At 37.4% G+C, this 13,899-nt stretch overlaps 1 protein-coding gene across 11 annotated transcripts in view; it reads right to left on the reverse strand.

Annotated features, from left to right (window-relative positions):
• Positions 1-13,899, reverse strand: part of Erbin (erbb2 interacting protein) — a 114,067-nt gene that overhangs the window by 15,603 nt on the left and 84,565 nt on the right. For all 11 annotated transcript variants that reach the window (XM_052743402.1, XM_052743412.1, XM_052743411.1 and 8 more), the window contains 5 exons: positions 13,712-13,882; positions 12,596-12,772; positions 9,288-9,402; positions 7,235-7,418; positions 1,531-3,061 (listed from right to left, as the gene is read on the reverse strand). In XM_052743402.1, the coding sequence (XP_052599362.1) occupies positions 1,531-3,061; positions 7,235-7,418; positions 9,288-9,402; positions 12,596-12,772; positions 13,712-13,882 (2,178 nt within the window). The remainder of the gene's footprint in view (positions 1-1,530; positions 3,062-7,234; positions 7,419-9,287; positions 9,403-12,595; positions 12,773-13,711; positions 13,883-13,899) is intronic.

The raw sequence follows: 13,899 nt of genomic DNA on the forward strand, positions 1-13,899 counted from the left end.
ATTTTCAAATTCCCAGCAAAATGAATACAAATTCAAACAGCCTCAACAACGTGTTAGAGTTACAGCAAACAGGAAAGATGAAGTAGCTACAGCTGACAGATGTTAGCTAAAAAACTAACAATTACAGGCTGAGATTTAATACAATTGGATAGAAGGTAAAAATCATACTTTATGCATTTTTTCTTAAAAAATTAAAGAATTTAGAAAACAATAGACTAGATATGTTCAGCTGTATTTAAAAACATTATATATTTAATAAATAGAGAAATGGTAACTTTTAAAATAAAACCCAGAGAGATATGCTGTGGGATGTTCTGTATGGCAAATGTGTTGCTCTGATTGGTCAATAAATAAAACACTGATTGGCCATTGGCCAGGCAGGAAGTATAGGCGGGACAAGGAGGAGAATAAAGCTGGGAAGTGGAAGGCTGAGTCAGAGAGACACTGCCAGCCGCCACAATGACAAACAGCATGTGAAGAAGCCGGTAAGCCACGAGCCACGTGGCAACTTATAGATTTATGGAAATGGATTAATTTAAGCTGTAAGAACAGTCAGCAAGAAGCCTGCCACAGCCATACAGTTTGTAACCAATATAAGTCTCTGTGTTTACTTGGTCAGGTCTGAGCGGCTGTGGGACTGACAGGTCAGAGAGATTTGCCCTGACTGTGGGCCAGGCAGGAAAACTCTAGCTACAGAGATATATAAAGCTGAGTCTGAACAAAAAATCTTTGGGTGGGAGTGGGAAGGGAAACAAGGTCTATGTATCCCAGGCTGGCTTCAAACTGGTAATCCTCCTGCAGATGCCTAAGTACTACAGTTACAGGTGTATGACAGCATGCCTGGCTTAAAGATTATATTTTAACATTTGGGCCACTATCAATGTACCTTCCCAAAGACACCGATTTACAAATAAGGTTATGAGATGAACACAGGCATCCGCTATTTTACCAACACTTCCAAGTTACATTACAGCCCCAAAAACACTCAAGTGAGTTGTTCAAGTACATCAGAAATGCAATCCAGCAAAGTCAAGAATAAATGCCATGCCAGAGGCATCTGTGTCAGTGATGATGTTAGTTTATTTAATAGAGACTGTAGAAAAAGGTTTCTGATGAAATATTTACCCGTGTAAATGTATTTCCTGTATTTTTAGTAATTATACAGTAAACTGATATTATGATATTTACATAATCATCACGTAGTTATCAGTTCAGAAAATGCTGAACATGGTTGTGTGTATGTATTGTATCTAGTATGCATGTACAGGCTAAAAGAGACACACAAGCGTAAGGAGACAACATGACCACCAGAGACTTTGAGGAGTAAGAAAGCAGCGTGCATACCCATCTCACTTGTCCTAGCTTAAGGTTAAATATAGAGCTCTGTTCCAGCAACAGGGAAAAACACCTAGATTGTAAGTAGATAAAATTCAGACTGTCTTATTTCACTGATTACAACAAAGGATGAACCATTTCTAAGGAAAAATAAATAAATTCAGAAAGGGAGTAAAAAAAAACATCATCAATTACCTTTTCTAACTTTTTGGCCTCAATATGTCGAAGTACTTGTTCTCGCCAGTCATGAGGAACTTTACTTTTTCCTGGAGGATCTAACAAAGAATGTTCAGAACCAACCCTTGCATTTGGTCTTTTTGAAGGACTAGTCCGTGAGTAATTGAAATCACTAACTGACATAGTTCTCTCTGGTATTTCGTTAACAGAGGGGCGGGCACTCTGAGGCCTCGACGTATTTGGGCCATCAATGCTGTATGCTCGTGCAGAAAGAGGTCTCTGCGATCCTGACATCATTGGTGTTCTTCCCACTGAATGTAACTCTCTGTATGATAAATAATCTCCTTCAGAAATCTGAGTACGCCTCGTGAGACCAGGATCACCAAGATTTATAGAAGCTGTTGAAGACATACTACTCTGTCGCTGAACTGCTGTCCGAGTTCCTGTTGGAACTAGCCGGTCATTTGGGGAGATAGCCCACATTTCTCCATGTCTGGCTGGAGCAAGTCTCTGATGTAAATGGTATGCAGTGTTGGCTCTAACATTGTTATGGTTAGAGAAATTCATATTGGCAGAATGCTTTGCGTAACTGTGATTTTCTGCGCTCTCTGATCTAGGAAGGCGCTGAGGAGGAAAACTGACAGGATCTAGTTGTGAATTCTGTTTAGGGTGCCACAAACTGTCTTTGACTACAGCAGTACCACTGTACTGGACATTATACTGCGGAGGACCATAGAGTTGAGGTGTAGACTGCGGGCCAGTTACTGTGGGGGCTCTTATCATATCTGGTTCTTCAGGGTTGTGATTTGAATCAAACTTGAAAAGCGCCTTTGTACCTGCCATTAGGTCAGAAGACGAGGAAGAAGCAGTGAACACCTGCAGGGGCTGGTCATACAGCAGTGTAGCAGACTTGCTCCTCACTATGTTTTTCCCATCCACGGCAGAGGTGATTTTAACTGCTGTACTTGGTGCCTGAGGATCATCATCACTAAGAATGTCATAGATCTTTAAGCCTCCAGTCTCCATGTTCGTTATACTATGAGATTTCACGACAGATCCGACTGGACCACTTCTCTGAGGGGAGAGATCTTCAGTGCTTTTAGAAATACTCACGTCAGCAGAACTGGAGTTCTGTGGTTCAATCCCACCGGCAGACTGTGCAACTTCCTCAGAAAGCCCATTTATCTTATTTATGGATTCCAAATTTGGATACTTATTTCCATTTTCTGTGTGCTGAGCATCACTTTGAGAATGACTACTTAAAAAGCCTATATCCTGTGTCTTTGATCTTTCCTTTATTTCTGGCTGGTAAGTATTATTTGTCACAATCTTATTATTAAGATTCATGTTGATATGGTCTAACTGGTGAGATTCATCAGATGTGACTTTTGAGTCATCTTTTTCAATCAGAACTAATCGCTCTTCAATATTCAAATCATATTCAGGCAACTTAAAATCCTTTTTATCATTAACTTTGAATTTTTCTTCTGGTGAACTGTTCAAAATATCCCCATTTTGTAAAAGGCTGTTAAAATTTTCATCTTCTTGCCTAAAATAAAATAATTTTATGAGAAAGTAATAAAGACAAGTTTTCTTGGTAACAGAGTCATTAATAACTATTTGATATGTAGTGAACACAAGTTAAATAATTGATGGAGTGCCAGATGAAGACCTTAATTATAATATACAAATATTAAAACATCACTATAACCTACTGATATGTACAAGTTTTGTGTTTTTATATCAGTTAAAATTACAGTTAAATAAAGAACTTTGTCAAGTAGTAGAGAATTATATTAAGTTAGAAAAAGAAGTAAAACAGCTAAAAGTCATCAACAGTATCAAGATTAATGCTGTGGAGTAATCCCTTTGTACTGTACAGATTTGTCACTCGAACTGGTTTAATAAAAAGCTCATTTGCCGGTAGCCAGGCAGAAAGTATAGATGGAACAACCAAACAAAGGATGATGGGATGAAGAAGGGCAGAGTCAGAGGAGATGCCAGCAGATGCAGAGGAAGCAGGATGTGTAGAAAATAAGGTAACAAGCCATGAGCCACATGGCAGAGGGTAGAAAGAAATATGAGTTAGTTTAAAATGTAAGAGTCAGCTAGTAACAAGCCTGAACTGTTGGCCGAGCATTTATAATATTAAGTCTCTGTGCTGGTTATTTGGGAAGCAACCTCAGGGACACAGGAAAACTCCGCCAACAGATTAATTTTCATCACAATGTTCAATCAAACTTCTTACAAAATAGGTTACTAGGGCTAAGCTAAGAACACGAACAGAATGGTATATCTTCTGTCTTGTTTTACAAATGTAGGAAAGCTACATTGAGAGTCCAACAGTAACTTGAGTGATTAAGTAAATGGCATAGAACTATTTCACAAGTAATTCTGAAGCTTTACATTAACTGCATTAATAATAGGCTACCATTCTTAACAAGTGGTTATTAAATCCAAATATATAAACAATTAAGTTAAACTAAATCCAAATATATAAACAATAAAGTTAAACTAAAACAAATAACTACATAAACACCTAAGTTCATAAAGGGATCAAAAGAGAAACTATATAATCATTACTCAGTGGTACAATGTTATTTGGCAAATATTTCATAAATGTGTCATTCTAAAACTATAGAAAATATTTTATTTCTACTGGGTGGTACAGAACAGAAATATCTAGTCCTTGGCACTACATTAAAATTGCAGTTTGTTATTAAAAAAGCATATAAAAGGTACCCCTATACTCCTTGTTTAATACTTTTGTTATATAAAAGGATGATTTATACCATACTACTTTCCAACAATAACATTAGCAAAGTTTTATATTTCAACAAATTAAGCATTTTCTTTAACATGGAAGGGATTATAAAATCGGCATTCTACTAAGTCTATAATATAAAATTAAGAGAACAGATTATGTAATATTTGAAATCATATTCAGGCAGAATATTCATATTCTTTTTACAGTAAGTCAAGAACAGTTTTTACTTAAATATGTCTGCAAGTTAGGAACAGTTTAACTCTAGTCATGGTTTAAAATATCTGTAAAACCAGAATGTGGTTCAGTAGCAGCCTAAATCTTTCCCTCAAGTAGACTTCTAGCTTACAGACTGAATCCACAGTTGAACGGCATTGTCTTGTTTTGATCTAACTCTCATAACCAAGTTTCTCCCCGCTCCCTTTTTTTTCCAAGACAAGGTTTCTCTGTGTAGCTTAGCTCTGTAGACCATCCTGCCCTTGAACTCACAGAGATCCTCCTGCCTCTGCCTCCCAAGTGTCTGGACTAAAGATGACCAAGTTTCTTGAAAGCTTAAATAATAAAATGACTTTTAAACTTCTATTGAACCCAGGGTAAAAGACTTTAAGTTTACATACAGCTTTCTTTCAAAAGAGTTTTCCTAACAAAATTGAGGACAATATATAGCACCACACAAGAGTATCTGAATGAATCCTCAATGGCACCTCCTCAGAATGGTCCAGCATTTCCATAGTGTCTGAATGAGACATGCCCCACATAGGCTCAGGTGTGGGGGGCACTTGGTCTCTGGTCGATGATGCTATTTGGGGGAACTTTAGGGCGTGAGGTCTTGCCAAAAGAAGCATGTTATTAGGACCAGCTTTAAGAGTTTATAGCCTTGCCTCATTTCCAATTTGCTCTCTGCTTTCTAGCTCTGGTTAGAGATGTGATCTCTCAGCTGCCTGCTGCCATGACTATCCCCCACCATTAAAGACTCTCCCTTAGGAACCATAAACACAAATAAACTTTTTCCCATACATCCTGTTTGGTCATGGTATTTTATCACAGCAACAAAAAGAAGATGGCACCAGGGAGTTGGTCGTTGTAAAGAATCTGACCAGGTTGTTACTGGAGGACTGTGGAGAACTGTTGAAGGCTGTACTAAAAATGAAGCAGAGTTTAACAGGTCATTCTAGCAGAAACCTGGAGACAGCAATGCTGAAAGTGCCGAGTATGGGAGTATTGGAAAGAGTATGGGGGAGGCCCTGCTCAAGAACCGTCTTAGCAACTGTGCTACTGGCCATCCGTTGGCATGTTGGCAAAGGATTTGGCTGCCTTCTCTGTCCTAAGAACTTGACTGATGCTAAACTAAGTAATATCCAGCTATGGCTATGTATACCTCTTATTCCAGTACAAGGGAGGCTGAAGCAGAAGATCTCTGCGAGTTCAAGGCTAGCCAGGGTTATGTGGTAAGATTCTATCTAAAAACAAAACAAAAGTAATGAACTAATTTCTTTGGGGCATGAAATTTCAAGATAGTATGATGTTCAGTCTCTGGCATAGTTACTATTGATTAATCTTTATACAAATCTACAATGAAAAACAGCAAATAGAAGAAATGAAAAATGTACTGTTTGCAGAGAAGAGAACACCAGAAAACTTAATATTACAGCCAATGCAAGTGCTAGAAAAGGGAATGTAATTGTTCTAGAGATACCACCATTAAGGACAGTGCCCCACTCGGAACTAGAATAATGAGAAGGGTGCCTTCAGGGCAAGACCCCACTCAGCTAGGCTTCCAACTCAGGAGAGAAACCTGAGAGGTTTTCTGCTCCCAGAAAGCAACTGCTTAACATATAAAAGATGCTACTAATGTGGAAAGAGGCATCAAGGGCCCATCTCAAGCTGTCAATTTAACTTGCCAATGCCATCTATGGCATGAAAATGTAAGAGTCAGGTGACCATAGATTCCTCCTATATAGTTCCAGAGAGCCACTGAGGACAGGCAAAGTTTGGCAAGGCTGGAGTTGCTGTGAAAGGGCCATGAGAGGCCATTGTATGAAACTTTGAAAGCAAAGCCTGGGTTGCAGTAGAAACTCCAAACTGTTAGACACACCAGAATCATGAGACATCTGCCAAGAGCTGATTACAGAGAGATGTACACAGAAAGATGTATGCACAGGTCACAAAGCTAGCAGGCAGAACTTGACACTGGACACGGAGTTGTAGGATTTGGAGTTTGCTCTGCTGAGTTTTGGTCTTGCTTTGGTTCAGTATTCCCTCACTATGTCCTCATTCCTCCCTTTTAGAATGGTATTGTATATTCCATGCCATAGTATGCTGGAATAATTTTTTTTTTTTTTTAACTTTAAAGGTTGGAATGTCACAGTTAAGAGATTGTGTTGAGTCTCCAAAGAGAATTCAGACTTTTGAATTGTGTTAAGACTGTTAAAGACCATGAGAATGTTAAAGATTGACTTAAATGCACTCTACATTATGATATGGCCATGAGCCTATGGCGGACAGGGAATGGAGCATTGATGGATCACTAGGAGTGGGCTTGAGAATTTATAGCTTCACCCTGCTTCCAGTTTGACCTCTCTGCTTTCTGCATATGTTTGGAGGTATGATCTCTCAGCTTCCTACTCCAGCTGCCTACTGCCATGCTTCCCTAACCGTTATAGACTCTCCCTCTGGAACTGTAAGCCAAAATAAACTATTTCTTCCATAAGTTGCTTTTGGTCATGGCATTTGATCACAGCAACAGAATGTAATTCACATGATTTCTAACTAAAAAAAGATACTTTAAAATAGAACTGTATAACCACTAATCAATCAGTTTCAAAATGGAAGAAATATATTACCTAAGTCACTTGCATAATATTTGTGAAAACACTTATGTTTAGCCCTATATTTATTATTTGTATTATTATTTCTATTTATTATGTAAGTAAATAATCTTATTAAATGTTCACAAACCTGATTTTGGAGTTACTATCGATAGGTGTTTGTTTTACTGGAGAACAGAGTGAGGTGTCTTGACTACTGTCAGTATTCAGAGAAACTGAATCAGACATCCGAGATGGAGAAGAACAATTGCTGTTATTCTGATTGCTATTGTGTGTGACTTCATCTGATAAAGAATCTGTATCCTTTGCATCATCTGAAACAACAACAGAATATTTAAGAGCAATAATAAATTTACTAAGAATTAATGGAAAGTTTTTGTATTGAGTCTATGTACAAGGTGATAAGTAGAAAGATAATCAGAGGCATCTCTGAAAATTAAATCATAAATATATACAAAAATTAAAGTTTTAAAGTAGTGGTATCATTTTTTTAATGCAATCAAAGTTAAGGGTACCTAAGATTTGATTTAGCTTACTGATAAAATGATGGACAGTTTTCAAAGGCTACTTATTCATCTTGGTGAACATTCTTCCTATTTTAAGAACTTGTAATAAAAATATACTTAATCGTTCACAACCTCCCTATAGTTTATCTGGGTAAGACATATGTACATGGAATTTCTTCAATTTATTTTGATAATAAAATTGAGCAATGTAATCAATACATAAACAAAATGAATGATTTTCACAGGTCAGCTCCCTTATGTCTTATGAATGTTTAAAGATTAATTTTTGTATTTATATCTATGTATGTATGTTCATTTGAGTGAAATATCCACAGAGGTCAGAGGTATCATTTCCCCTGGAGCTGAAGTTACAAAGTAAGCCACCCAACATGAGTGCTGGGAACCAAACATGGGTCTGTATTTCTCCAACCTCAAAGAACTGCTTATAAAGTGGTAATCTCTCAGTATGTGAGGTGGTTTACCTAACAATGAAAAAAACAAAACAAACCAGTATTTACATTCCACTAAGGCATAAGTGTAAAAAGCAGTTTTGAAAACAGTCATAAAAAAGCTCTTTTTAAAAAACTCAATTCTAGGAAAGTCAAGGAATTAGTATACCCAGACATAGCCATAGAGCAGCAAATGAATTGAAGGTATGTTTTTCTTACAAGCATGGCTCAAATGGTCTAGTAATCCCAACCTCAAGGTACCCGAGTCTTGGTTTCTTTTTTTTTTTTTTTTTGGGTTTTTTGAGACAGGGTTTTTCTGTGTAGCTTTGCACCTTTCCTGGAACTCACTCTGTAGCTCAGGCTGGCCTCGAACTCAGAGATCCGCCTGCCTCTGCCTCCTGAGTGCTGGGATTAAAGTAAAGGCGTGCGCTGCCACTGCCCGGCTCAAGTCTTGGTTTCTTAATTTATAAATATACCATTAGATTGCCTTTGAAGTCCTTTTTATGGGGTTATTATGCCACTCAACTGTTTAGCACAGTAGTACCTAAGCAACTAGTAAATAAAGTATTCAGTAGTTTCTAAGTATCATTATAAAGCATCATGGTAATATCATTAGTGCTATGAAGGCAACAGCCTGGATAAGCACTTGGTAGAGATAATACAAAGCTAATCAGGCACTAGTTGTTAAGAGGTGTGTGTGTGTGACAAGATAGGTGTTCACTATAAATTACTTCATTTCTAAGAGTCTAGTATTTTCTTACATGAAAATTAGTTGGCAAAAACTGGGGAAGAGGGCTTAATACCATTCTGGAATAGGTAAGAATAAAATAATATGCATCTAATACATATCAGGTACTATGCTATGTATTTTATGTAAAATCCTTCATGAGCCTCATTGTAATTCAAATTTGTCATGTATATATGGGATAAAATTAAGCACACAAGGATAACATATTTAGAAGATAAGCAACAGAAATGTAATTATAATCTATAATTATTTCCTTTTAATGTCCATGCCCTTACAAACAAAGTCTGCATGGGGGTAGGGAGGACCTACTGATATCTTTCTTTAAAAACGGGAAATAAGAAGAACATTTTGGAATGGCAGTTTTAAATCTTGTTTTCAAATGCTTCAATGAGGTGACATTCAATACAATGTATTCCCACAGGATGAATACATCTTATTTACGGCCCTTCTAGTGCTAATGCTTCCCCTTCAACGTCTGACCTTTTGTGTTATTACTGAGTGCTACAACTTTGGGCTGGTTAATCGAGGTTTCAATTAACGGGGGTCGCATCTCTGCCATTTTCATTTCTTCATCAGAAGAAAGTTCTTCAGATTCCTAGTATAAAGGAAAGGGGAAAATAGAAACATTAAACTTGGGACTTTTTAAATGAATAAATACACCATAAAAACCACAAGGAAAAAAAAGTACATCGCTAAGAACATGTATGAGACTGCTTTTTAATGGTAATAGTGGACAAAAATCTGCATGACTTCACTTTTTCAAGAACAACAATAAACTACAGCAGTTATTAACAACATATTAACATATTTACGGTATCATTTTTGAAGCTATAAAAGTTACTGTGTGTCAGAGTTATGTGAGGTTACAGGCAGGCAAACATGAGCAAAACACAGTCCTGTCTTTGAAAGAGTCAGTTTACAGAGTCCCTCACCAGAGTCTCTCCCTAATTGTCAAGTTTAGTCTCTTTTTTTTTTTTTTTTTTTTTTTTTGTTTTTCGAGACAGGGTTTCTCTGTGTAGCTTTGCACCGTTCCTGGATCTCGCTCTGTAGACCAGGCTGGCCTCGAACTCACAAAGATACGCCTGCCTCTGCCTCCTGAGTGCTGGGATTAAAGGCGTGCGCCACCACCGCCCGGCAAGTTTAGTCTCTTAAGTATACTTAGCTTCTAAGGTATCTTCTAGGATGGACTGCTATCAATATGAATTTGAAAGCGGGATTGTTACTGTCCATGTTTATTACAACCAATATACCACCAATTGTTCCAGATTACCTACTACTGAGTAGTATCAGCAAAGAAAATAACTTGCTAACAACTATTAGTAGAAAGATTTTGATATCATATGGTATGCATGAAATCAGATCTCTTGCTGGCTAAATCATTCCTAGGTACTAACATGAGACTAAAGCAAATTCTTTACAAAACTTGTTCCCCTGAAAAAGAAAAACACCAAACAGTACTAAGGACTTTTATGTCTTTGTAAGTGCCATAATAAAGGTATGAATAGTGGAGACGGTGCAGCAATTAAGAGCACTTGCTGCTCTTACAAAGGACACAGGTTTATTTTCCAGCACTCATACGGCAGCTCCAGTTCTTGGCACACAAAAATACTGTCTATTGTAATGAAATAGTTTGCCAATCTCTATTCATATCTTTAAAGATGTTCTTATTTTTTTTTTTTTTATTTTTATTTTTATTTTTTTTTTTTTTAAAGATTTATTTATTTATTATGTATACAGCATATATGACTGCAGACCAGAAGAGGGCACCAGATCTCATTACAGATGGTTGTGAGCCACCATGTGGTTGCTGGGAATTGAACTCAGGACCTCTGGAAGAGCAGTCAGTGCTCTTAACCTCTGAGCCATCTCTCCAGCCCCAGATGTTCTTATTTTTATTGTGTATGTATGGGTGTTTTTGCCTGTTTGTATGTCTGTGTACCATGTGTGTGCAAAACCCAGGGAGGCCAGAAGAGGGTGTTGGAGCTTCTGGAACTGGAGTTTAGAGAAAACCAGAGTCACCATGGAGTTCCAGCTAGGCATGGTCATTCACATCTATAAACCCAGCATGTAAGAGGCTGATATAGAAGTAATACCACAAGTTATACCGACATGGGCTGCACAGTGTGCTCCACACCATCTGGGGTGACAAACTGAGATCAATCTCAAAAAGTTTAGAGTTCCATATATGTTTAGCAATCTCATTTACACCTGAGATGTACACATTCAATAGGATATTATTCAGTCACAGGGATAAGATGCATTACTGAGAGATGTAGCAGGAATCTTAGAGAGTCTTATTAATAAAATCAAACCCGATGCCAGTTATTGGGGTCAATGCTGGTAGATCAGAGAGACAGAACAAGCCACAGCTATATCACCTGGCCAACTTCTCGGCTGGTCTTGTTTCCTCAGACTGGAAGCCTCTGTGTCCTCATATCTGAATGGCTCTCAGCTGAACTGCTGCTAGAAAGCCTGAAAGCTTAACCAGCCAAATGCTTAACCAGCCAAATGCTTCTAGTTTCTGGTCCTCAATGCCTTATAAACCTTTCTGCTTTCTACCACCACTCCCTGGGATTAAAGGCTGCTTTCTGGGATTAAAGACGTTAGTCACCATGCCTGGCTGTTTCCAATGCGGCCTTGAACTCAGAGATCCAGAGGGATTTCTGTCTCTGGAATGCTAGGATTAAAGGCGTGTGCTAACATTTTCTAGCCTAAGTATCTTGTGGCTTTTCTGTTCTCTGACTCCAGATAAGTTTATTAAGGTACACAATATTTTGGGGAACACAATACCACCACAGAGAGATATCACAATGAAATTCAAGATAATATGCTAAGTGACAGAAATTATAAAAGACCACATATTAGACCATTGAGATGGCTCAGTGGGCACTTGCCCGTATTAAACAATACAAAACAAAAACAAAAACCTATTAAGTGTATGATTTCATTTATACAAAATACCAAGGACAAGCAAAGTAGGTATTAGTTGCTTAAAGTTGAGGGGGATGCAGAGCCTCATGAGGGACAAAAGTATGAGATTTCTTTTTCTTCCTGTGGTTGTAAAAATATTCTGCTAGGAACTGTGGACTGGCTTTAAAACTTTGTAAATTGTTTAAGCCACTGAATTATATGCTTTGAATCAGTAAACTGTGTAGGGTTTGATATCTCTCAATAAAACCTTTAAAAAAAAGTTCTATAGCTTTTACTTATTCAATATGAGAAATTATATCTACATTCTCAGACACTGAACAAGAGTAACACATTCAATGATGAATGCTTACATAAGCTAAATGACTGAGGATAGATATAACAGCCACTTTCTGTTGTTTGGGTTTTTGTCTGTTTGGTTTTTTTTTTTGCACATCCTAGGGATGGATTCCAGGGCTGTACGCAAGCTAGGAAAGTGCTCTGTTACTGACCTACGACTTTAACTTGTCATTTTGATGTTACAGAAACAAAAGCAAGGTCTGGGAAGGTAGATGAGAGGTAGAACATGGGCCTGTTATAGACAATGAACTTGAGCTTGATACCCATTATCACAAAAATAAAGAAATAAAAGCAATTGTAATTATTCATTTTATAGAACACATCATAATCTAATTTACCTACAAGTCATTTACTCACAAGTACAAAAATTTTAAGTTTAAAGTGATAAGTGATATTTCAGCAGTGTGAAAATTTTCAAGGATTGCAGTATTTTCTGTAATCACACTATTAGGCTTCTATTGTTAACATCAATGAACTATTAAATTGGAAACTCTCATGATTATGTCATCATAAAGTCGTACCTCAAACACATCATCATGGTTGACAACATGCTTCAGGTTCCCGGAGACTTTCATGTTTGCAGTCACGGGTACGTTTCCAGGACTGGTCTCAGCCTCAGGCTCACTCAGCTTCTGTACAGAATTCATATACTTTTCTCTTTCATCAAGTTTGCTTCTCACTGTCGTACTTTCTGAAGCCTACATAAAAGATAAAGACCTCATACGTTTTAAGTATTACATAAAATTTACGCAATACATCAGCTTCCAATTCTAAATTAATATTAAAGAAACTGTGGCCAAGCAGTGGTGGCGCATGCCTTTAATCCCAGCACTCAGGAGGCAGAGGGAGGCGGATCTCTGAGCTTGAGACCAGCCTGGACTACAGAGTGAGTTCCAGGACAGGCAGGACTGTCTCACAGAGGAAACTTTTCTTGAAAAACCAAAAGAGAAAAAAAAAAAAAAGAAAGAAAGAAAGAAAGAAAGGAAAGAAAGAAGGAAGGAAGAAAGGGAGGAAGGAGGGAAGGATGAAGTGTGAACATGTAAATTAGAATCACAGATAAAATGTCTATTTGGAGGGCAGATGGCCCATAGAGAGCCATGATTATATTAAAATACATAATTTAGCAAAAGTTACTTTTCCTCTAGAAGACCGGTGTCAAGTGAGTCAGTTAATAAATTATTTTTGCCTTCTGTGGAATTCACAGTGACTCTAATGACATCCCAAAACTTTTATTTGGGGGGTGGGTAGCACTGAGAAAATTCTGAAACGTTCCAAGGAAATGTCAAATGTCTGCAATAGCAATTAATTGAAAATTAGAATAAAGTGGATCAGTATCATCAAACTAGGAGGGAGGAGTATTTCCAGAATAGCTCTCTGACAATCATTATATCTTATTATTTGTTCAGGTAATGACTCTCCAAAGGCTGTCTTGACACTATCTGGATAAGCTAGACCTTCTGTAGTCAGAGAACCAGAAGATGAGGAACTGGGAAATTCAAAAAGTTAATTTACAGTTTAGGCATCTGAGAACAAAACTACAAATTAAGTAATATATAATTCAGGTCATCGCATCAATTGTCTCAATTCTGGGGTAACTTCAAACATTTTACATCATTACTTGGAGTTGAGTTTCTAACCTTCACACCCATATCCTGATTTACAACTTGCTGATCTTCATGTTTCATATCTCTCCCAGACTCATCATTAGTCTCTTCATCTTTTAATCTATGTACAATGGTTTGAACAGTCTTGACCATGTTCTTAAGCTCATCTGGGTATGGTGTTGGATATCTCTTTAAGTTTCCCTCCTAGAGAAATAGAGAAA

The sequence above is a fragment of the Peromyscus californicus genome, unplaced genomic scaffold (genome assembly GCF_007827085.1).
Source record: "Peromyscus californicus insignis strain IS unplaced genomic scaffold, ASM782708v3 Scaffold_18__1_contigs__length_77618521, whole genome shotgun sequence".
NCBI lineage: Eukaryota > Metazoa > Chordata > Mammalia > Rodentia > Cricetidae > Peromyscus > Peromyscus californicus.